A 23738-nucleotide genomic window follows, 5' to 3' on the forward strand; every position below is an offset into this window, starting at 1 on the left:
TTGTTAGCTTGAGCCTAGCTGTGAGCTGGTTTCCTTCCACCCCCACACCTCATGATGAGAAGGGGAAGCGGGGCTGAGCTCTGGCCACAACCTCAGCCAAGGAACTTGTAACTATAGGTGGCAAAGCAGTGAGTTCAGGTCCTAGAAATCCCCAAGTAAGGGTGGTTAGGTGGGGCTGCTTTTGTGCTGGAAACTTAAGCACATCCATCTGAGGCTCCTCAAGGGGGTGACTCTTGGTTGTGGCAGATTGGAGGGTTCCCAGTCTGGAGGAGATTGGGATTAGGAGCTAAGGTAAGATTGCTGGGAGTTGAGAGGGAGTGTCCGGTGGGTGAGGGCCAGGTCCTCCATATCTGCTGCCCTGAAATGGGAATAGGTAGTTCCTAATACTTATGCTTACTCTATGTTGTTGTAAATGCTTTACTTCTCCATAATAACTCTATGAGACCGGTATTATGATTATCCCATTTTACAGATGAGAAGAGATGGCAGAGGTGGGATATGAATCCATGCAGTCTGGTTCCAGAATCCTCACTCTAGCCATCTTGAGGCCTTGTGGCCTCTCTAATAAGGGGCCAGGAGCTGGACTGAGGGTTGGAGGTGGGTAGATTCCTGGCTTCCGAAGGGGCCAGAGGATCCTATGCCCCTACCTCCACTGCTTCCTTCTTCTGCCCTGGTTTCCTGGCAAGTGCGGCAGAGGCGCTGTGGCAGGAAGTCCTGTGGTCATGGCCCCCCAGAATACAGGTTCTGCTCAGATGGGGCCCCCACGCCTCCTACTGACTACTGTGCTGCTCCTGGCCCTGGCGGTGCCCCGGGAAGCCTCCCAGCACTGCAGTCGCCTTGAGTACTGGAACCCTGACAACCTGTGCTGTGGTAGCTGCCTGCAGCGCTTTGGGCCGCCCCCTTGCTCGGGTGAGGAGCAGGGACTGGGCGTTTGCATATCTTCGGGAGGAGGTAGTGGGTGATAGGGAGCGAGGAAAGGGGCGAGGTCCGTGGGATACGGCTGGTGAGGCTTTCTTCGGGGTAGGGGCGGTGTGCCTTAGGTAGACAAGGCGGGGATGGGGGTGTGCTGAGCTTGCGAAGAACGGGATGGTGTGGGTTAAGAGAGGGTCGTTGTTAAGGGGTGTGACGGGTTAGAGAGGCGGAATCCGGGCGGTGAGGAACAGGTGGGCGGGGAATGGAAGGGGCGGGCAGAGAATAGGGGGGCGGGGCCTGTGTAGAGAAGGCTGGGAGACTGGCAGGCTAGTGTGGCGCTGATGGAGAAAGAGTGTGGGGCGCGTCCGCTGATAGGTTGGGTGAGTAGAGCATAACGGGCGGGGCCTACTGGGATTGGACAGACGGGAAAGGGCGTCGCTAGCACTAAGGAGGCGGGCTTGGCGGCCGAACATTAGACTCTGTCTCCCATTAGACTACGAGTTTTCGGAAAACTGCGGGCTCAATGACGCTGGCGATCACGTAACGCACCCCTTCAAAGAGTGTCCTCCTGGGCAGTGCAACCCCAAAAGCGCGGAGCTATGTAGCCCTTGTGGCGGCGGAGTAACGGCCCCCACTCCAGCGGGGAGTCACAATGGAAACCGGCGGCGCTGCAGAGAGGTGCTACTGGGACTCCGGAGAGCGGGGCAAGGGTGTAGCTTGCAGAAAGTTGGGGGTGTGAAGTGGGGACGGGACTGGAAGCGTGGCTTGGGGTCGGGTGGGCGAGGTCTGTATCAAAGGAAGGGGTGTAGCCAAGGGAAGAGGCTAGGGATGCGAGCATAGCAGTATCAGGTGACCTGCCTGGGTTAAGGAAGTCCGAGAGGGGGATGAAGGGACTGGGTCAGGTGGGATGTGCCCCATTGCGGGTTATAAGGTTGGGAGGTTTGCGCTGAGGGGCCAAGAGTAGGGCGTGCCTCCCACTTTACTCCCCTTATTTCCAGAAGCCTGTCCCTAACAAGGAGCCATGCCCCCTGACGCCTGGAAAACCAAGCATCCTTGGCTCCCAAGAGCCCGGCTCATCGGCGATTCCCAGGCTTTTGTGGACAACTGAGCAAAAAGTCCCTCAGCAGGCCTTGCCAGTTCTGAGTTTTGCCCTGTCCCTGGTGCTGGTTCTGATCGTGACTTCAGCCATGATCCTCCTCCTCGCCCTGCAAAGGCACCGCAGTCGCTGCCACCAGGGGAAAGCTGTCCAACACCCCAATCCTGGCTTGGTTTGCAGCGACAACACCCACACCCTTTTCTTGCACTCGTCCTCTCCAGGCTCCCTGGAGGATACAGAGGCAGGGGACTCATGGAAGGAGGTCTCTCTGCCTCTGCTCCTAGGCAAGGGTTAGTCAAAGATACACCAAGGAGGGGGAAGGTGGACTGGAAACTTGTACTTCCCTCCACCCCTCCTCCTCCTCTGTTTCCCAGGGCTGCAGAGTCTGGAATCGCAGCCCCTGTCTCGCCTCCTGGATGAGCTGGAGGTGCTGGAGGAGCTGATCGTCCTGCTGGATCCTGAGCCTGGGCCAGGTGGAAGGATGGCCTGTGGTACCACCCGACACCTGGCTGCAAGATATGGATTGCCTTCAGCCTGGTCCACCTTTGCCTACTCACTGCGGCCCAGCTGCTCACCTCTGCGAGCCCTGATCGAGATGATGGTGGCAAGGGAGCCCTCTGCCTCTCTGGGCCAGCTTGGCACACATCTGGCCCAGATAGGGCGGGCAGATGCACTACAAGTGCTGTCCAAACTTGGCTGATCTGGGGCTTGCCTGGCCCAGTACTCAATAAAAATAAAGTTTCCCTTGAAATAAGTGCCTGCTGTCTCTGGGCCTTATTAAGGGGTCCTCTTAAGATAGTCTTAATTGGGCCAAAACCAACAGACATCCTCAGTCCCCTGCCCCGCAGGGAAGGGGCCAATTCCACTATATACACAAGACCAGATGTGGGTTGCCTCTGGGCAACCAGATTCCCATCTGAGAAACAGCCCTGCTATCCCTGGGAGAGCTCATCTACACGCACTCAGCGGGGTTCTACATTTATACTCTGAGCTGTAAAAGACCCCACAAGTTGTTTCTAATTCTGAAAGATGGCTTCTCACCGACCTGTTCAGGCTGATGGGCTACCCTGGCTCGGGATGAGTATGGGGCACAGAGAAATGAGCTGTTACCTGTCCCCAGCACCATACAAATAGGAAGACCACCTCTCCAAACATTGACAGACTTTATTGTGGGGGGTTCCCACCTGGGATCCCACCCTCTTAAATAAAAAAGTGCATAGAAAAGAAGGGATTTAGAAACCTTTGTACAATATCTACATCCTGGGCCCCCAGGACAGGAAGGGGGCGATTGCTGGGTGGGCTGGAGGGATGGAGGCAGGGCCCTTGCCACCTGCATGCCCACATCCACCCTGAACATGAGAGTGGGGGTGAGATGCTCTGGGAGGGACGAGGGAGCCCCCAGGCTAGGGGCAAGATGGCAGCAGGGGGCGTGGCAGGTAGCCACGACTTCAGTTAAGGAACCGACGGCAGCGCTTGGCGCCACAGTTGCAGGGCAGCTTGTTGCTGGCATCCTCAATGGGGAACTTGTAGTCATAGGTGAGCTCCTCACCACGCAGGATGCGGCGCAGGGCGAAGATGACGATGTGCTTCTGGCCCTCCACGTGGATGACTCGAGAGAAGCAGTTGGGTTCACAGGAGTGGTTGATGAAGCGGGCGGCATTGCCATGCATGGTGGCATCCACCACGTCAAAGTCATCCATGCGGAACATGTAGCACCCAATGCCCTACAGGGACAGGGTGGGACAGTCAGAGGCTCTGTTCCCATGGACTACCCTGTTTCACCCGCCTTATTCCCATGGCCTGACAGAGCTTACCTTCCCATCATAGAACTTCTCCCGCTTGTCAGTCAGCACAGAGCGAATGACAATACCAGAGTACTCAATGACCATCTCGCCAGCGTCAATGTTGCGTTTACAGAACAGTCCCCTCCCATGGATGGCAGATCTGCAGGGTAGGACGGGCAAGGGGGAGCTCAGGGGGGCAGGGGAACAGAATCAAGGCAGCCCACACTAGGGCACCTGTCCATCCACCCAAGGGGCATCCTCCCCCCAACCCCACTAACCTGTAGACACCCACAGCCTCTTTGGATGTCTTCTTGAGGTGGCGAAAGCGCATGGCCATGGGCAGCTCCAGACTCGTGGCGCGTCTGGTGGGGGATGGCAGTGTCACACAGGCTGGTACCCAGGAATGAACTCTCTCTTGCCCTGGTCACCCTCCTCTTCAGGACCCTTCCAGACCACCCTCAGCACCCTGACCTGCCCTCCATACCTGGTTGACCTGAGCTGCACCTCATCCTCTTCCTCGTCACAGGTGGCTCCCTCAGGGAGAACCCGGTGCTGGGAGGCCAGGAAATTGAACATGTCAAAGGTGCACTTCCTGCAGGTGGGAGGGAGGAAAAGAGGGAGGTTCACAGCCGTTCTTTCAAGAAAATGCTACCCCTATCTATTCTTTGGCCTGAGTCCACTGCTGGTAGGGTAGGAGGAATACTGCTACTATTGAAGACAGCAAAATGGGCAGATGAGGTTCATTCTGCTGATGCAAACTCCAGAAATACTTTCTGGAGTAGTCTAGTGTCTTCTCCTCAGACCTCAGTTTCCAATCCGTACAGACTTAATTCCCATCCTTGAGAACTCCTACAGGGCTATCCCAACCCAGGCACCACACCCCAGACCTCTTACCGGAGATAGACCTCAGCGCGGGCAGCCCCATGGGGATTCAGGGGTGGCTCCTCCTGGCCCTCTCCCTGCTGGTGGTAGCGGAACTTATAGTGCTGACAGCGCTGGGCTCCAGGCAGTTGCTCTGCCAGGAAGATGACAGCATCGTGGTGGATGCCCAGGAGCCTTGCCCCACTCATTCCTAATGAGAGTCAAAGGTGAGGACACACAAGTCATGCTGGAGGCCCATCTTGTCATCCAGGAGTCATCCCAGCCCCCAGCATCCCTGTGGACCTCCTCAGATACCACTAAAGGAGAGATGTCTGAGCCGGGCATGTCCTCGGGCCTCTTGCACCTTCTCAATCAGAGTTCTCCACGCCCCTGGGGAGAGGGCAGGGCCAGAGCAGTCAGGATGGTGTTCTATGGGAACCTTCCCTCCCTGTCACTGCTACTCCCAACTCACCCTCCAAGCTCTCTGCCTCCACGCTGAACCCATCCTCACTGCTGATCTCGAAACGGAGATGTGGGCCAGCCCGTTTAGGAGCCTGGTTCTCTTTGTCTTCTGGGGACGGAGGCTCTTCTTCAGAGCTTGAAGCCTCACCTGGTCCCAAGGAGCAGGTCAGAGTTGGTGAGGATCACCCCTCCTGGACACAAAAGTCCCTGGTTCCCCCTCTGCCTTCCCTTCGTCCCTGTGCTTATACGCACAGACAGTGGGTCTGATGGCCCTGCTCCTGCAATATTTGCCCAGTGAGCCCTACAGAAGGGACATTATTTTTCCTAAAGGGCCTGCAGTCCCTTTTCTGCAGGACACACTTAATGGCTTACCCAAACACAATCTACCATAAATGTCCATCTACCCCTCTTTCTTCTCTGTGTCACACAAAACATAAAATACTGGAGAATTATTATATTTTGCACATGCATTTTTTTGAGTGCAGTACATTTCTGTAGACACTACCAATATATTATTATAAAGGCCTATACTCAGAGAATCAAGTGTAGGTACACAATGAGGGATTTCTCAAGGGCTAAAAATTTTAAAGCTAGAAATGACACGACTAGCTGACACAGTTGATGCAGCTATGAGAGAAGGTGGCAGTGGTGGTGGGGTCAAGGACAACTCTGAAGTGTGGACACTGAACAACTGGAAGTATGAAACTGCCACTGACTGAGATGGTGAGGGAAGAATGAGCTTGGGGTGAAGGTCGAGAACTCAGTTTGGGACACGTTGAGTCTGAGATTCCCCTTAGAAAGCCTCCCCCTTCAACTTGCTGGTGGAGATGGCGAGCAGGCAGCAGGATATAGCAGCCTGGCTAGTGATCTGGGGGCTCTCAGAATTGAGATGAGATTTAGAGCCAAGAAGCCAGACAGGAGCACCTGGGAGTGAGTGAGGACAGAGAAGTCAAGGCCAGGGCCCTGGAACACACCACAGGTTGGGGCAAAGAGGAGGCATAACCAGAAATGAGGAGGGAGGTGGGCTTTACGGAGGGAGGGATCAGTGGACCAAATGCTGCTACTGGCTCAAGTAGGATGTGAATTGAGGGCTGACCACTATACCTGAGTTGAGGGGGGCAAGGGGCAAATGTTTGAGTGGAGCACACTTTAGGAGAGGCAAGACTCACGCGGCCATACTTTATCCCCACATCACTTGTCTGGGCCAACCTGTCCATGTGCCTTCACGGCCCTAAGCAAGAGTCTAAACCTAACTCTTACTGTGGGATCCACATCATCTCCAGATCTCACACTGCCCCGAGGTCCACCTCTGACTTCTACCTTTCCCCATCCTCACTTCCATTCTGTTCCTTGAACACAACAGGACAGACTAGGGAGGCCTCGGCAGGGCACACTCACTGTCTTCTTTCTCACAGCACTCACCCTTAAGTTAGAGTGCACTTGCTAATGCACGTGTCTGTTTTCTCTAGCAAAATGTAGCCTAGTCTCTAAGGGCAGGGACCTGCCTGTCCTGATCATTGCCATATCCTCATGCCATCTCTGACCCCTGTAAGCAGCCTTTCAGTTAAACAGCCTCAGTCTATTTCATTCCACTTCCATACTCAGCAGCTGAGCTCTGCATAATAAGAAAATCTACACATCTAGACAGGACTGAAGTCACAGGAAATCCCAAGCTTCAGACTACTCAATTACCAGCTTACTTGGCTGTAGCCCACCCCCTCTCCCACTTCCCTCCATGACCAACAGAGAACTGCCCTTCCAGTTTCACTGAGTCTATCAGCCAAAACTGCTCCAAGTGCTCCCAATCTGCATACTGATGTCTCATACCTCTCCAAGTAGAGGCATAACTCGGAGATACTGCAGGTTCTGTTCCAGAGCACCACAATAAAGTGAATATTGCAATAAAGCGAGTTACACAAATCTTTTGGCTTCCCAGTGCATAAAAAGTTATATTCACACTATACCATAGTCCATTAAGTGTGCAACAGCATAGTCTTAAGAAAAACAACATACATAGATAAACAAGATTATACTGTATAGCACAGGGAAATATACACAAAATGTTATGATAACTCACAGAAAAAAAAATGTGACAATGAGTGTGTATATGTCCATGAATGACTGAAAAATTGTGCTGAACACTGGAATTTGACACAACATTGTAAAATGATTATAAATCAATAAAAAAGGTTTAAAAAAAAACCAACATATATACCTTAATTAAAAAAATACTTTATTGCTAAAAAATGCTAACCATCATGTGAGACTTCAGTGAGTTGTAATCTTTTTTTTGCAATAGTAACATCAAAAATCACAGATCACTATAACAAATAAAGAAAAACTCTGAAATATCATGAAAATTACCAAAGCATGATTCAGAGACATGAAGTGAGGAAATATTGCTAAAAAATGACAGACAGACTTGCTCAATGCAGGGTTCCCACAAACCTGCAATTTGTGAAAAATGAAATAAAGTGAGTTATGTCCGTACACCTTCCTCACCTACTTTCCTCCATCTCAGGAGTCTCGTATTCAAACCTGACCGCCATGCCTCCTCCCATCTCCTTTTCCATCCATGAGTCCCCTTTGCCCTCATCCTTGACTTTGCTGTCTCAGCCCTCACACCAAACCTCTCTAAGCTTCTGCCCCACCTCCTTCCCCTGACTCTCAGCTGAGCTTTTTGGCAAGGTACCTGGGTGTTGTTCTGGCTTCATCAACCACTGTCTTCAGTTCTGAACTCTAACACATCCTCCCCACCCTGTGCCTCCTGCCTGGACAGTACACCACTCCTAGACCCCATGTGCCTGGTGTCCTCTGTGGCAGCTGGAACCACTGACTACATGCTTCCCTGAGCCTCTGGGACACTACTCTCCTCTATCTCCTTCCTACTGTTCCTATCCCTCCTCTGGGTCCTAAGTGGGCTCCATCCTCACTGGATGATCCCCAGAACTTCATCTTTGGTTTTACTAGGTACCTAACCCTCTGACCCTGGTACACTAGGCTCTGAAGCCTCTTCCTGGACTCTTGGGCACACTGGACAGGCACTTTCAGAGGACCTCTCACATCAAGCTGAAACTTCATCTTTGTGTCTGTTTCTGCCACAAGCCATAAGCTCCCAAGGGTGTCTCTAACTCTAGCATCCGGTCTCAGGCTCATACCCAGCGTGCAACAACCAGTAGATGTTTTTTTTAAAAATGGATCAATTCTGTATGTCAGTTACTCAACTGAGGCAAGCACAGGGAAGGAGGCAGTTGAGAGGGAAAGGCTGGTCCCTACCTGAGTAGTGGTGCCACTGGGACTCAAGCAGCAGGTCGGGAGGACCATCAGGGGCCCGGGGAGGACCAACTTCTGGGAGTGGCAGCAGAGGGGATCGGTCCTGGAGGGGCCTGTGAGGAGAGACCTGTCAGGAGGAGGAGGGGACAGAGGTCTTGGAGCCTTCAGGGAAAGGATGCTGGCCACTCACCGTGGGCTTTCCCCCACAGCGGGCTCCCCAGGATCATCCAGGTCAAGAACTCCACGCACAGTGGGCGTTTTCATCCTCACTCGGCTAGACCTGGTGGTGGGGGGAACCGTGAGAAGGCTCAGTTGCTTTCTCCTGCCCACCTCTCTCCCGCTCTGCAGTCTAGGCACACTTACTTACCCACTGCCACAAAGCCCTGGACCCTGGGGGTGGTCCTCCAAGGAATCTCCATCTTCCTCGAGCCGAGGAGTCTTGCTTGGGGGAGGCACTGGTGGGGAACGGCCAGAGAAGGTGGACACCCTTTTGACGCGGATGGCCTGCCGGGGTGGGCTGGGGGGCCCACTGCTCAACACCAGCGTCAATGGAGGTGGGGGTGGGGGCGGGGCGGGACGGACCACCCCTACCACTGGCAACACCCCCAGCAGGGGTCCTGGGGGCAGAGTCCAGGATGCAGGGGCGGTGGGGGGGATGGCAGGGGGCAGAGGTGGTTGCTTCACTGGGGGTGAGACAGGTTCACCCTCCCCAGCCATCTTCACAAACACTTGCCCCAGCTTGTTGACAAGGATGATCTTGGATGTCGCGGGTTTAGGGGGCTCAGGGGCAGGGCCCAGGCTCAATACCCGGACCCCTGGAGCCCCAGGGAGCCAGGCAAACGTCCGGGTGGGGTCAGCTGGGCTAGGGGGCAGGCCCTGAGGGGGCTGGCTGCCATTGGCCAGGGGAGGTGCTGGGGGGAGTGGCTCCTCTCTGGGCCCAGCACCCCCTTCCCCAGGCCCCCCTAGGTTCTTCAACACAAAATCCACAATTTCTGATGGCAAGTCCTCAGGAGGTCGGGCTCTGTCCCCTGCAGCCCCAATGACCCCAGCCCGGCCGGCTCCTGGCCCTGAAGGAGGAGTTCCCTGGCCCCGAGGCTGCTGGACTGCCTCAGCCTCGCTGTCTGTGCCGTCATCCACTCCATCCAGCTGTTCAATGCGGGGGGCTCCAGGGAGGGCTCCAGGAGCCAGAGCAGGGCCGGACACCACAGTCACAGGGAAGTGGACATAGCGGGAGGTGGGGCTGGCCTCCTCCTCTGAGCTGTCCCCTGGGCCCCCGTGGCTGCTCCCCACTGCCCCTGCGGCCACAATCTCTTCCTGGAAGGGCTCAGTCCCCAGCAGGCTGGCCGCAAAGTCCAGGTCAGCAGCACTCAGTCCTGACACCACCTCCATGTCCTCAAAGTCTGGGCCCAGGTCTTCAGGGGGTGGTAGAGGAGATGGGGCCCGGCCAGGGGGAGCCAGCTCCCCTGAGGTAGGTGTGAGCGCTCTAACAACTGAGGTAGGAGGGGGCACCCTGAGCTGAGGAGAGGTTCTGAGAGGGGGAGAGGCCCGCCGTGATGGTGGCAGCCTAGGGGCCAGGGGGCTGGGACGACGGGAGCGTCTGGGGGGAGCTGGGAAGTCCAGGTCTCCCACTGTAGGGATGTGGTGGGTCAGAGAAGATGGACTTCCTGTGGGGGGAAGGGTCAGTGTCAGCTTCCTCAGTCAGAGGAGCTCCTGCCTCACCCGGCCCCACCCCTCTCCCGGACACTCCCAGGTACACACCAGGGGAGGGCAGAGGTCCAAAGGAGACACCCCCCAAGGGCCTCCGGGATGGTGAGTAGTTGGGCACTTTGATTCGAGCCCCTGAAAAGGAGCGAGGGGCTGGAGGAGGGGCGCTGCTTGGATCCGGCCGAAGTGTGGGGTCCAGGCTCTGAACGGGTGAGTGGTGCTCAGGAGCTCTAGGGATAAGGGCATCTGTATCTGGTGGGGGGTCCACATGATCTGGGGACTCTAGAGAGGCAAGAGAACGACATCACGGGTGGCAGGGGCTCTTTGTGAAAGCCTCTCTTCACATTCCCTCCCTTCTTTTGAGCCAACTGTGCCTTTTCCTCCTGGCTCCTGACCTGGGCACAAGATGCATGGGTTTCCAGTCATTACCCAGATCTCAGACCCCTCTAAGGCTTCTGCAAAACATCCACACTGGGGTTGGAGTTCCTTTGTGATCCCTCCTCACCCATCCTTTGCCATCTCCCCATTTCCTAGCTGCCTACTGCTCTCTGATTCAGGCCCCACGCAGGGCACTGCCCTCTCTCCAGCACGGCAGGTCCTACCACTTTCTTACCTGCTCCACACATCCCTGCCACATCAAACGCACCCACCCCATCTTGGCGCTTGCAGCTCCCCATTACCTGGCTCCACCCAATCTGTGCAAGCTGATCTCTGCCGCCTCCTCCCAATACTCCCTTGTTTCCAGCCAGGATGCTGTATCCTCCTCTCCTCTCTACTCCATGCCATGCTCCAACCCAGAACAAACACCTTACCAGTGAGCACACAATCCAAATCTCTTCCTCCTCCCACTCAGCCCACAACTACCACTCCCTTTACCTATCTCCAAGCCCGTTCTTTGCTCTGCGCCCTCCGGCCCTCAGCTACATCCCTCAGTGATAGCATGGATGTGAGGGTGACAGTTTGGGAATTCAGTAGATCTAGGCTGGAATCCTAGCTCTACCACTGTCATTGTGGAGTGACTGCCCTTTTTAAGCTGCAAAGCCAAGCTTATACCTTCCTCAAAGGGCTGCGGGGAGCATTACACAAGCAGGTAGCCCCAGGTCAGGTGGCCATAAACACTCCATTTGTCCAAAAGTTGCCACCCCCAACAAGCAGGTAGCATGGTATTCTCCCTTCATCTCCCCTCACTTCTACTGAAATCCTGAGCACACCCCCAGCACACTATGCGTAGACATTAAGTTATCTTAAGTTACTGCCATTACAACAAATGGAAGAACGTCAGGCATCCTAGAGTTTCTTTAGGGGACAGGAGAGTAAGAGTTGGTAGGAAACCATCTGGGGAGAACAGCCTTCAGGGAAGTAAACAAGGGAGTTCCAAGGCTGTACCTGAGGAAGGGGCGGGGCTGTGCACAATGGTCTGGTTCTCTTCTGCTGCCTCCAGGTGAACTGGCTCTTCCCTCGGCCCCCATGGCCGATACTCCAGAATTCGGCACCGATACCAGCAGCGCCGCCGAGCATCTACCGTGCTCCAGTACAGACGGGAGCACCTGTGGGGTGGACATGTGTGACAAGAAAGTCAGGACAATTTCAGAAACAAGATCCAGTCCTGGAGGCCCCCAACCCCACCTAGGCCCCCTGGACAGCTCACTGGTAGCCAACGGGGAAGAGGCGTCCCTCGCAGTCAGAGAGATCAGACAGAGTGCCCAAGGAGTCGATTCGGATGGAGCCTACGGTGCAGAGAAGAGGTCAGGAGGGTGGGCCCAGGCAGGGTGAGGAAGATCAGGGTAGAGAGCAAGTTGCTTACCAATAAGCACATTGATGGCATCAGGTTCAAGTCCCGTCAAGAACTTTCGCTTGAAGTTGATGCCCTCAAAGTCCACATAGACTCGGCGGAGAACATCAAAACCATCAGGGGTCACGATCTCCTGGGAGGTGGGTGGCAAATGTGGCTGCTGGATTTGTGAGGGGTGAGGGGGACGCGAGGGAAGGCTCTGGAGGCAGACACTGCAAAGTCAGGGGCTTGGCTAAAGGACTGGGGAAGGGGCTAAGGGAACAAGGAGGAGACACTGAGGCAGCTGGCGCCAGGTCGGAGGGGCTGCAGGGGTTCCTGAGCGGAGAAGGGAGCAAGAGCAGTGAGGAGCTCCTCCCCCAAGGTGCGGGCCCACCTTGCCATCCAGCAGGTCTGTGTGCTTCTGGCAGAAAACTTTCTTGTCATCCTGGAAGATGCAGTAGCTGGCCCGGGCACACATAAAGTGGAAGTTGCTGAGGCAGGAGGAAAGGCAGCAGCCCACCGTGGCTCCAGGCTTCAGGCAGAGCTCACAGCGCTGCAGGTGGAAGGGGCTACTAAGGGGGGAAGCCAGTGACTGGGGCCAGGGTCTGACACTCAGCACCACTGTCCTTGAGACTCTGCTTGGGCCTGTTTAGCCCAGCACCTCAAACAGCAAAGGTACTCACCAAACAAGCTCTCCCCTAGCTGCATCCAGAGCCAAGTGCACATCAAAACTATCTCAGAGCTTTTAAAACAGAGTTGCAGTAGGAATCAAAGTAACAAGAGCTAAGGCTGACCGGCGCTTACCATCTTCCTCACCTCTTCTAATGTGGAATCTGTACTATTTCATCTGATCTTCAACCTGCCCCCTGTGTAGGTAATCCCACTGTCCTACTTCCTGATGGTGAGCTAGAGGCATTCTACAGTAGCCACTCAGGTCCCACACTGGTTGAGGGGGGATTCTAACCCAGGCAACACCTCACCTCACAGGGATATAGTAAGAGCTAAATGCTATATGATATAGAAAACATCTAGCACAGATTTAATCAACAGGAGGTCATCTAACTTTTAGTCTCACAGGCTTTAGGCCCATATTATGTCCGGGGGCACAAACAGGAAAAGAATGGCTGCCACTGCAGCACTAGGATCTTGGGACAAATAAAAAGGGTACTTGGGACCAGCAGTGAAAGGACAAGCTGTGGTAGAGAGTCTTGTGACTGTCTCCACTGGAAGAGGGGCCCCATCTAGGGCCCTGAAGGCTGCCCACCTCTCCATGCCTGTGCCCTCACCATTTGTCTTCCTCGAGCCACAGCAGCGTGTACGTTCTTGAGGGAGCCATCATTTTCTTCAAACACTTCAGCTGACCAAATGGCACAGTTGACGTGTGTCCACTCGTTCTGCCCGATGTACAGGAGCCGCCCTGCCTCCTGGAGGCAGAGGATGAGTGACCTGAGGGGAGGCGCCACAGACCAGACCCCACAACCTGGGGCTTCATGTAGTAGCCCTCACCTTAGAGTCTGCATCCCCATATTTGAGGCACAGTGCACACTGACGGGGGTCGTCCAGGTGTGAGAAAGCAGCTGAATCCTTGCCCTGGAAGGCTGGAAGGGGTGTGGGAAGGGAAGTCCAAGAATGAGGATGTGGGACCTGTCCACCACCGCAGGGTCTCTGGCTTCCGGCCCCCACTTCCCAATACCTGTTGAGGGGTCCCCTGGAGGCTGCCCTGATTCTGGGGTCTCTGGTTCCTGCTGCCTCCACTGAGCATAGACATGGTCCAGGGATGGGGGCAACACGGCATTGGGAAGGACTCCGCTGTGGACAGGCAGGGTCAGCATCTGACTTGTTTAACAGGGGTGGCTGGACTGGGGCCCACCCACAACATCAGCCAAGACATGCCATGACACCCCTGGTCCTCTCCATGTAGAATTTCTCTTAGTCTCCCAAGCAATCTAGGCCCTCTTATGCCACCTTTGGCACATGAAATATTGTTCCTCGTGCATGGAATACTCTTCCTCCACACCTCAGCTTGGATATCATCTCTTCTGGGAAGCTGAGGCCCTGGGCTCCTAGGCAGGGCTCCCATAGCTCCCTGGGCTTTCCCATTACCGCCCTGACCTTCTGGGTCATCAGTGCCTGCCCAATACCCGCCAAACATGGCTTGCTCACTGCTGTCTCTAACACTGCCTAGCACAAAGTAGAAACAAAGTGAGAACTAACTACACAATCTGAGGCCTGCTCGTCTAGAAACACTGGGCATACTCATTCTGGTTCCACCACCCTCTAGACCCTAACTCTGCTCCTTGTCTATTCTCAGCCCAGCTTAACCCTGATGCCCTTGCCTTTGCCCTCACTCCCTGGTTCCCCCCCTGCTACCCAGACTTGCTCACTTGGGCAGCCGGGTACTCCGTCGCCAGTACTTGGGGTCATGGGCGTCGAACCAGCCGAACGCAGACTCTAGCAGCTGGGGAGTGGGTTAACAGGATGAGTATTGGCTTCCCCAGAAAAGCTGGTGGGGGCAGGGTCTGAAGGACCCACTCCTCCCCACTATCACTCAAGCCACCCTTCAGGCATCCTCCAAAGAGTTCACCTTCAGTAGGAGCCCCTTTGTCTGGCCTCCAGCCCGGCGCTCCGCGGTCTCTCCCTCTTCTGAGTGCCTTATCAGGATGCCCACCACATCCTCCATGAAGCTGTGCTGTAAGGGGGTTTATCAGGACACGAGCCCCCACCCCAGCCCCAGCCCTCTCCTCCTGGCACCCACCTGTTCCTCTCAGTGTCCCACTCACCACGGACTTGTAGTGGCCCTCCTCGAAGCGCTGGCTCACAGCATGCAGATCGCAGGGCCCAGGGTGCAGCTGCTTTCCATCCTGCCCACACTGCAAAGAGGGGAAGTCAGTAGAGCTGGTGCTGGGCTTAGCCCCACCCCGTCCTGACACCCGAGCCCCCAGACCTGGGTGCACAGCAGCAGTGGGCCTGCCACCTTGGAGCTCAGCAGGCCCTGGAGCACCTGGCGCAGGCCTCCCTGCAGGGCCCCACTCAAGGCCTCTCGCCAGCGGGGGTGTGTGGCCCCAGCACATGGTCCACAGGTGTACAGCACCGAGTCTGGCAGCCCAGAAAGGATCTCATAGTCTTCATCTAGAACAGCCAGAGTGGGAAAGGAAAAGCCGTTTAAGAGGATGTGAGAGCTCTCAGCAGTCCCCAGATCACCAAGAATATTTAGCCCTGTCCTCTGAGGGCCTATGGTGGAGGGTAGGCAGGGATCCCCACAGGGTTGAGGCTACAGCCCATGTACTCTGCCCACTTACCTGACAGCCCCTCGCACTTGGCGTGCACCCAGTGGTCACACTGTGCACACTGCATCATTTTGCTCTCATAGTCATTGTCTTCATAGCAGCGTGTGCAGATTGGGCAGTAGTTTCCTGGAGCAAGAGCAAAGATGAGGCAAGTCAGAGGGGCTGGGGCCACTACTGTCCCTCAGAGTCCCTGTCCAGAGGCCAGCCATTCCTTGACTGCTGCATGGGCTGCCTCTGTCATGTCCCATCTTGGGTCCCTACCATTCCCAAAAAGCTGGCTGAGAATAAGGCTTCTTTTTCTAACTCTGTAGCCCCAACACCCCACAAAGAAAAGTTCTGATAAGCATGCTGCCTGAGTAAATGAGGAAGCCCAGGTTTTCAAAGAGCTCAGTGGAGACGTGAGGTTCCAGGAGATACCTCAGGGGCCCCCAAAAGGGTGGGGTCCAGGCCCTCCACTCCCACTGCCCTGAGAAGGGCTGTGTCCCTCCTTTGTGTACTAGATGGGCTTCTGTGAAACAGTACTCTGAGTGAAAAGATAGTCCCATAGCTAGAAGAGGGTATAAAGCCACTAGAAAAGAGTATCTGTTCTAACTGCCTCTCTAGGAACCTGGCCCACTCCCCAGGTGGCCCCCAGGGCTCCAGTCCCCTGCCAGGTCCCCACCTTTCTCATAGAGCTGGGTGCACCTGGGGCAGAGGCTGTAATCTCCCGACCACTCGACATCCCAGTTCTTGCCTGGAGTTGCTCCACAGCTCTTACAGCGCACGCAGGCTGAGCAGATCTGGGGGGTCAGGGTGATGTTAGGGGGAGAGCCAAACACCAGGCTGAAGCAGTGGGAAAGGGGGATGGGCAAAGAAGAGTGGACAGTGGGCAGGAGACAGGTGAGGAAGGATGGGTAAGAGGATAAAAGGTATGCAGCAGAGGTGAAGAGGAGGAAGAGAGAGAAAAAGCAGCAGGGCAGGAGAGAAATGAAGTGGGGAGACTGGCAGAGGGAGATGGGAAGGACTTTAGGCTACAGCAGAGGGTTCTCAGCCCAGGGGAATCCACGAGCCCCCAAAACCATCATATACAAATTCTGCACATAAACCTCATTTAGGTGAAATTCTTGAAGAGAATATGTGATGATTATCAAACTCTCCAAAGGACCTCTAACCTTTCCCTCCTCCTGAGAACCCTGGCCCAGAGCAAGTCTAGTGGTGGTGGCGGCATTAATTAGAACTCCAAAGCAAGGGGTGTGGGCTTCATCTCTCACCCAGTGGCGCCGTTTGCGTGTGGCCCGGGTTGGGTAGCTGGGCCCCAGGCAGGCTGGATGGTAAGCGTGGCGGCAGCGCTCACACTCCAGGAGGTGCTGTTGGATGTTTGAGAAGGACAGCAATGGCAGAACCTACCGGCGTAGGGATACCACTTCTCCTCCATGCCTCCACCCACATCCATTGCCCTTGGGCCCAAACCTTGGATCCCCGGCCTTTGCGCCCACAAACATGGCAGAACTTGCAGCGGCGACAGCACCAGGTGTCATGATGTTGGGGCAGGGGCCGCTCGGCCTCCTCCAGGCAGAATGGGTGGAAAGGGTCACAGCAGACTTGGCAGAACACCAGCTGAGGGTGGGGAGAGTGAACGATGGGCACGGCGTGAGGCCAGGAAGCCGAGGAATGAGACCCTGTTGAGAGGGCCCAAGAAATCAGGCAGTAAGGGCCCACGAAGACATGGGGGCTGTGAAGAAAGGCAGGGATCCAACCTCATGTAGGCCTTTGCTGGCACACAGCAAGCACACCATCGGTGGCCCCCCTGGCACGGAGGTGAGTACACTCAGGCCACCCATCAGCCACACGTTCTCCAGGTCACAATCCTCCTGAGGTAAGAGAGGACATGGAATCAGAGAGCAGCCAGGAACACATGCCAGATGCAACTTTAAAGCTCTGGCTTCTCAGACATAATCAACATAGCCACAGTCCCTGCCACCCGCCCCTTCAACGCCATACCTTAAAATCCACACGAACCCGGTGCACGCCATCAGGGGACTTTTGTTTTCCAGTCCAGCCATTGGGAAAAGAAGCAAAGGGACCAGGGGCCAAAGCATCCTAGGGAGGGACAGTCATGCTCAGAGGGCTGCCAGCCCAACCCTACACCAATTTCTCTCCTTATTGCCCTCTTCTTGAGTCTAACTGACCCCACCTTTTGCCCAGATCCTACTTTGCTTTCCAGAAAGACAGGCCTGGCTTCACCCCACAGGGCCTGTCCTCTGGCGTGGACACACCATGGCACTCAGGTGAGCCTGTCACTCTGACTTGCCAGGAAGCTCCTCGGGGCAAGAGCCATGCCTTCCACAAGGGCTATGCTGACCTTGTCCAGGCGCCTCCGAGCCTTGAGCTGCAACACAGGCTGCAAGGTAGGTTTGCGGGGCCGGCTCTGCTCCTCAGGTTCCAGCACTGGCAGCTCTAGGAAGGACATGTGGGCGGTGAGGTTCCTGCTCTTCTCTGCCCCATTCCCTCTCCCTTACAACCCTCAAATGTAACCTGGATGCCCAGGGTTTTCTTTAATTAGCCAAGGCCCACTAGGATGATCTAGGCCCTATTCAATAAGCTCCTGAAAACCTCTGCACCTGTTCTCCCTGTCCACTAAGACCACCCCCTTTTCTGTACTCAGCTAATTTCTGAGACTGACAGAACCCTGATCCTACCACAAAAAAGACACAGAATTAATGACAGAGGAAGCAATAAGCAATTCGCACCATTCTCTCGCGGGGTCCGACGCCGAGGAGCAGGAGGACCCCCGGGCTCTGAGTCATCCGAGTCCTCGAAGATATCATAGGAGGGTCGCTGTTTGACGCAGCGCCGGGCTGACTTGCGCTGCAGTAGGAGGGAGTCCTGCTCCTCGGGCCCTTGGGGGGCCACCACCTCCTCCCGGGGCCCCCCAGCTCCCGCCCCCCGGCGTGGGCCTGGAGGACCAGGGGAGGCCTCAGGAGATTCATCGGAATCCCAGGGCAACAGCGTCTTCACTATCGTCCGGCCTGTGGGAACAGGGGACTTAGTAGGATCTGAGCTCAGCCAGGGACATGGGACACTTGGATGGAGGAAAGCCAGAAAAAAGTGGGGCAGAAGAGAACAAGTACAGGAAAGATACAAAAAGCACACGATGGAAAAGAAAACAAAGATGGTGGGCTGCAAACATAAGGGGAGGAAAGCAAAGAAAACATGGTTTCCTCCATACCATGAATCTCAGTTAAGACCATGTAAGAAACACTCCTCAAACCTCGTTACCTTTTTTGGCCAGCCGTTCCATCTTCCGAGCCTCTATCTTGTCGCACTTCCGGTATCTGGGGAGGGGAGCAGCACGTCACCAGGGTAGGGGACTGGTGGTCTGAGGGAAGAGAGGAAGCTCTCCACAAGGATGCCAATCCCACTGCTCTGGTGGGGCAGGAGGCCTGGGTGACTGACAACCACGGGTGGGAATGGAGGCTGCACCCCAGCTACTCACACACAGCACTGCTTCTTGGTGTTGGGACCCCCAAACTTGGGCTTGTCCAGGCAGTTGACACAGGACCCACAGTCCTGCACACGCAGGCAGCCCCGACAGTGTCCACACCGTGCCATCCGCATCTTCTTGCCATGATGGGAGGGCAGTGAGCGCCGGGGTGCATGGGCCAGGGTCCCTCCAGACCCTGCAGGCTCTGAGTCTCCCCCAGGCCCTGCCGACTCCACCTTTCCCCGCCGGGACCGAGATGGGACACTCTCAGTCTCAGATGCTGATGACGTATCTAGTGCAGCGGAGAGGTGGGGATGGAGCCACAAAGCCATCAGGTGTTCCATATCATTTCCCTGACCTCCCCTAGATCCCATTAAACTGGCCCTCTGGCCCCCATTTTTCCACAGTGCTCAGGTTCCAAGTGCTCCCAAGTCCACTCTGAGACCTAGCACTCCAACCCAGTTGCCACCTAGCCCCAACACCCAACTCAGTTCTCCGAGGATCTTGGTGCCTTCACTCGTCCCCAAACTTGACGCAGCTGTCAAATCTCCCCACAATACATCCGCCCCTACCCTCCGTGGCGAGGTCCTGCCGATCTCGGAGAGGGAGAGCACTGAGGCGGGGGACGTCTTCAGGCACCATGGCCCGGGCCTGACCCAGGGCCACAGCAGCATGACGGCAGACATGTTTGATGCGGGGGCCTTGCACAGGGGACTCAGGGCCCTGGGGGAGAAGAAACCAGGAATACATGTGGAGAGCTGTCCCTAGTGCTCCTATAACCAGCCTTCTTCAGAGGGGGCTTCCTCCCTCTTCATACCGATGGCCTCTCTCTCTTAGTTTCCATCGATTCATCTTCAGACTTGACAGAACCTCTATCTGGGATCTGCTTGACAGTCCCCACAGCCTCCTCCATCTGCCCCCCAGGGCTCGGCTGGAGGGGGAATAAACAACGTCAGAGGCTAAAAAGTGAGGAAAAATGGGGCTAAGGGACTAGCGCTGGGAATGGATGGGTCCAGGAAAGAAACACAGGCAGCCAGGGGACAGGGGAAGGACTGGTTCTGGGGGGGTCCCTGCAGTGCTGGAGGGTGTCTAGGAAAGGTTAAGGGGCTGCAGAGAATCGAGACTGGCTGACTGGGTGTAGGGGTCTGGACAAAGCACCATGCTCACCGGCATCAGAGACGCCACCTTTTGCTGCTGCTGCTGCTGGTCAATCTTGATTAGCTGCACTTTGGCTCTCTTGAGGAGGCTGAACATCTTCTCCTCCACACCAGACAGTGGTAAGGAACCAAGGCCTGGGATCCGGGCCTTTTCTGGTGGCGGAGGCTGCTGTGGTGGCGGCGGCTGCAGCTGTAACTGTGGTTGCAGCTGTGGCTGCTGTGGTGGCTGTGCCTGGGGCAGCAGTGGAGTTGGCAAGGCCTGCAGGGGTTGCTGCAGCTGAGCCTGAGGCTGCTGCCCACTGCTTGGAGCTGGAGGCCCAGGAGGGGGCACCTCGGCCTTAACAGGAGTGGCGACCACAGGGACAAATCGAGGCAAGCTGAGGTGGTTCGTGCGGCCCACTGCCCGTGGCTCAGGTTCAGCTGGAGAGTCATCGGCAGGAGGAGGCTCTGGCTCAGGGGCTTCAGGGGCCCCAAGAGGAGGAGTAGTAAGCACCGATTCGTAGATCTTCAGGTGGGCTTCACTTGGGGTAAATTGAGGGGCTCGAAGGAGCAGGGGCCTCCGGGACGGAGTGACAGGGGTAGGAAGTGGGGGTGGGGCTGGTGGAGGGGCAGGAGGAGGAGGGGGCAGTTCCCGGGTCAGGGAGGTCCAGCGAAATGTAGGTTCCCTTAGGATGGACCGTCTCTTCTCAGGGAGTGGGAGTGGGACTGGGGTAGGTGGAGGAGTTGGGGCACGCGGCGGAGAGGGGGCTGGTGCTGGTTCCTGGGGGGTGAGTGGGGAGGTGGCAACGGGAGGCCGTAGAGTGGGTGAGACCTCTACCTTTGGGGGTTTGGGTGGGTCTTCATCCATAAATCGCCGGGGTGTCTTGATGACACGGGAAGAGCGGGCACTCACCACAGGCATAATAAACTGCCGGATGTTCTTCAGAAAGGTGGTACTTTTGGGGGCCACAGTGGGGCTGTCTTCCAGAGGGCCTCCTGTGGTGGTGCTGGGGACTGGAGTGGGAGGAGAGGTGCCCTCTGGCCCTGCCCGAGCAGCTTCCCGCTCTGCTCGCTGGCTGGGAGTCAGGGGAGGCCGGCCCCTCTTCCTGGAGCATGTAGCTGGGGCAACAGGAGGAGGGGATTCTTCCTGCTCCTCTGGGGCAGGAGGCAGTGGAGGGGATGGTGGGGGTGGAGGAGACACTGGGGGTGGTGGAGGGCAAAGTGGGGCTGGGGGAGATGTTGAGGGAGGTGGGAGGGATGGAGGAGGTGGAGGGGCTGGAGGGGTCAGGGGTGGTGATGGCAGCTTTGCCTCTTCCTTTTCCTCAGCTAGCACCATCTCTTCCTTGGCTACAGTGCTCTCTTCCTTCTCTTCCTCCTCTTCCTTGTCTTTCTCTTCTTTCTCCTCCTCTCCCTCATCCTCCAGCTTCTGTTCCTTCTTCCAGCAGGGGTCCTCTCCCTGTCCAGATCCAACCTTTCCTTGGGGGGCATCCTGCCAGCTTTCCTCATGTTGATCTTGACCCTGACCTGATTCAAGTCCCAAGGACAATTGTCCCATCTTCATTTTTTTGGCCTTTGAAACAAACTTGATCACGAGGGGGAGCCCACCTCGGCCTCGGCCCCTGCCTCCACGGCCTCCTCGCCCAGACTGTCCTCCACGCTTGAAGGTCCCAGGTCCTGGGCCGGGCCCCTCCTTGCACTTCCAGCTGCCAGTTTGGTGTTTTACTGGAACAACAGGAGGTGGGGGCTCAGGTTTGGGGATTGTCACAGCTGCTTCTGCCACCACTATGGCTTGTTGCTTCTTCCTGCAAGGGCCTGCTGGCCGTCCTGGGGGCCGTCCCCGACACCGACGGGGGGTGGAGGACTCACATGCCCGGCTCCGGGGGGCTGGGGGTGCCTGGGCCCGCCGGAGAAGTTCAGTCAGTGCCTGCACCATCCGTTCTGTGCCCTCCTCACCCCGTTTCCGGGCAGGAGTCTTTGGGGGGGTAGGAGCCACATCTGCTAGGCGAGGAGGTGGAAGGGGGGTCGTCTTATGCTTGCGGCCCCGACCTCGGGGGGCTCGACCTAAAAGGAGAATAGGTGTGGGGAGATGGGTCAAGCTAGCCCTGCAGACTGAGGAAGACTCGAGGAGGGCAGGGACTAAGGCTTACTTGTCTGTTTCACCCACAGCCCAGCCTAACTTGGGTTTTGAACACAGAACACACTTGATAACTGATGCAGACTCGAGTTGAGCAGGGAAGAGCTGACATGAAGAACAAGAATAACATTCCTGTAAAGCTATAGAGGTAGAGTTTCCCCATCACTCACCTCGCTGGGATCGGAGCGCAGAGCGCAGGGAACTGGGGGCCACATCTTCATCTGAATGAAAACCCTGAAACTCCTGATTTAGGGGACCAGGGGTGGAGGGGAGAAACAGCAGTCAGTGCCAAAGCCCTAGTTTCACCTGAGACTCAGGTACTGAGGAATATCCCCAGCTTCCCCCTTAACATATCCCTATTTTAAAAGACTGGATGGTGAGGGGAACAGAAAACATGGTCTCTTCCTGGGGATGGAGGCAGAGACTATTTTGAACCTCCATCCCCAGTTCCAGACCACACCAGCACAGTCATAAGTGGTTCACTGGCCCAAAGGGAACAAAACAGGGTCTTCTCAGACCAGGCAGTAGGCACTACCCTCAGATTTCCTCATACACCAACTCAGAAAAAAAGTGGGACCTCCATGTACATCCTCTCAGGCTGTAGTTTCTTTCTGAAAGAAGGTGGGAACTGGGGCACCCAAATGGGGTATCTGTGTATATATCAAATGATTTATCATATTATGATCTACCCTGAGCCTTCAGGTGGCTACAAACTGTCCTAAGTAATTCAACCCACACTTTCCTGCCTCTTCAGAAAAGCTGGTGCAGATAAATCCTGAATTGAACTCAGACCTGCTAGAGTACCCAGACAGCCTTCACTCCATTTCTCTTCAACCTGTGCCCCCAAGAGGAAGCCCTCCATCATTCTATCATCTCTCCACTTTGAGTCAGAGAAGGAATTGGGGCACTGGCGAAACCAGGGATGTGTTGCGGAGGTTATGAGGCCAAGTGGGGCAGCCTACAGGTAAGAGCCCAGAGAGCCCTAAGCTGGGTCCACTAAAGCCAGGCTGCTGCTGTCAACAACCCTTGGTTGGGCATGCGGTCCCCACAGCCTCCTCACCCAAACCTCTCCTCCACTAGCTTTGCCAGCCACCAAGGATGAACCCAGGACACTTCAGCAGGACCTGCCTCGGGCCCAAGTGCCCAGCTGCAGCCCGGGCTTCTCTATCCACTTTTCAGAGGCCCCTTCCACCGACAGCTCCGTGCAACCTAACTCCTCCCATGTCTATTTCCAGAGGCCTTTCCCTCCTCAGGGGCCCTGAGGACCCGCTTCCCCACGCCACCCCTCAGGGCCACCCAGACCCCTGGAAGCCCCCGGCCTCCGCCCCGCCCGGCGCTGGGGACGCCTCCGACTGCCTCACCTCATCGTCGGACTCCCCGTCACTGCTCTCTTCCTCCAGCAGGCAGCCCCGGCTCAGGCCCCAGCCACGGCCGCGGCCGCGGCCCCGGCCCCGCTGAAGACGCGGGCCAGCCCACAGGCGGCGGAGCCGGCGCAGGCCCCGGCGGAGCCCCAGCAAACGGAGCAGGGCCGTGTCCTCCCCGGGCTCGGCTCCACCCGGCCCCGCCGCGCCGCCGCCGCGCCGCAAAGCTACCCGCACTCTCTCGGCCCCGCTGCCCCGTCCGCCGCGGCCCCCGCCCCCGCCGGAGCCCCGCGGCCGGCCCGGGAAGCGGCCCCGCGCGGAGCCAGGCCCGGGGCAACTGCCGCCGCCCGCCGCCGCCGCCATCTTGGCACCGTGAGAGGGGCCGGGGAGGCGGGGGGAGGGGCGGCCCGTGCGCAGGGCAGGGGGGAGGGGAGCAGAGGAGGGGCGGGGCGGCTGCAGCTCACGACAACAAGCAGCGCCGCAATGGGGTCGGC

At 56.6% G+C, this 23738-nt stretch overlaps 2 protein-coding genes across 4 annotated transcripts; one reads left to right on the forward strand and one right to left on the reverse strand.

The window, feature by feature from the left end:
* Positions 1 to 132: 132 nt before the first annotated feature.
* IGFLR1 (IGF like family receptor 1) lies at positions 133 to 2763 on the forward strand. 2 transcript variants are annotated; one of them, XM_072967196.1, is made up of 5 exons: positions 133 to 291; positions 473 to 909; positions 1406 to 1590; positions 1911 to 2298; positions 2383 to 2763. In XM_072967196.1, the coding sequence occupies exons 2-5, from the start codon at positions 723 to 725 to the stop codon at positions 2706 to 2708; spliced, it is 1086 nt and encodes a 361-aa protein (XP_072823297.1). In that variant the 5' UTR covers positions 133 to 291; positions 473 to 722; the 3' UTR covers positions 2709 to 2763. The 2 variants fall into 2 exon arrangements, with proteins under 2 accessions (XP_072823297.1, XP_006217153.2); XM_006217091.4 differs by having other exon boundaries at positions 687 to 909.
* Positions 2764 to 3154: 391 nt separating this feature from the next.
* On the reverse strand, positions 3155 to 23624 carry KMT2B (lysine methyltransferase 2B). Of its 2 annotated transcripts, XM_072967198.1 has the most exons (38): positions 23245 to 23624; positions 22054 to 22126; positions 21616 to 21810; positions 19781 to 21471; positions 19431 to 19544; positions 19186 to 19336; positions 18626 to 18905; positions 18409 to 18464; positions 17880 to 18158; positions 17492 to 17586; positions 17131 to 17229; positions 16887 to 17000; positions 16600 to 16746; positions 16401 to 16496; positions 15812 to 15929; positions 15163 to 15276; positions 14808 to 14992; positions 14644 to 14733; positions 14448 to 14552; positions 14248 to 14321; positions 13557 to 13672; positions 13370 to 13461; positions 13150 to 13287; positions 12258 to 12416; positions 11897 to 12017; positions 11741 to 11819; positions 11479 to 11639; positions 10147 to 10374; positions 8756 to 10052; positions 8579 to 8668; positions 8392 to 8501; positions 5126 to 5263; positions 4969 to 5043; positions 4687 to 4864; positions 4277 to 4384; positions 4071 to 4154; positions 3823 to 3952; positions 3155 to 3732 (listed from the first exon to the last, which is right to left on the reverse strand). In XM_072967198.1, exons 1-38 carry the CDS (start codon positions 23605 to 23607, stop codon positions 3457 to 3459), a joined length of 8019 nt encoding a protein of 2672 aa, XP_072823299.1. In that variant the 5' UTR covers positions 23608 to 23624; the 3' UTR covers positions 3155 to 3456. The 2 variants fall into 2 exon arrangements, with proteins under 2 accessions (XP_072823299.1, XP_072823298.1); XM_072967197.1 differs by having other exon boundaries at positions 19781 to 21810.
* Between the last annotated feature and the right edge of the window lie 114 nt (positions 23625 to 23738).

This window comes from Vicugna pacos, chromosome 9 (genome assembly GCF_048564905.1).
Source record: "Vicugna pacos chromosome 9, VicPac4, whole genome shotgun sequence".
Taxonomy (NCBI): domain Eukaryota; kingdom Metazoa; phylum Chordata; class Mammalia; order Artiodactyla; family Camelidae; genus Vicugna; species Vicugna pacos.

What these genes read in the sequence shown, in the direction of transcription:
- IGFLR1 (XM_072967196.1), top strand. Translation starts at nt 723, where the DNA reads ATGGCCCCCCAGAATACAGGTTCTGCTCAGATGGGGCCCCCACGCCTC. An exon ending in TGGGCCGCCCCCTTGCTCGG is followed by an intron (nt 910 to 1,405) that starts GTGAGGAGCAGG and finishes GTCTCCCATTAG; the next exon opens with ACTACGAGTTTTCGGAAAAC. An exon ending in GCCTCTGCTCCTAGGCAAGG is followed by an intron (nt 2,299 to 2,382) that starts GTTAGTCAAAGA and finishes TCTGTTTCCCAG; the next exon opens with GGCTGCAGAGTCTGGAATCG.
- KMT2B (XM_072967197.1), bottom strand. Translation starts at nt 23,607, where the DNA reads ATGGCGGCGGCGGCGGGCGGCGGCAGTTGCCCCGGGCCTGGCTCCGCG. An exon ending in ACCAAGAAGCAGTGCTGTGT is followed by an intron (nt 18,465 to 18,625) that starts GTGAGTAGCTGG and finishes TCCCCTCCCCAG; the next exon opens with ATACCGGAAGTGCGACAAGA. An exon ending in CACCCAGCTCTATGAGAAAG is followed by an intron (nt 15,277 to 15,811) that starts GTGGGGACCTGG and finishes CTCTTGCTCCAG; the next exon opens with GAAACTACTGCCCAATCTGC.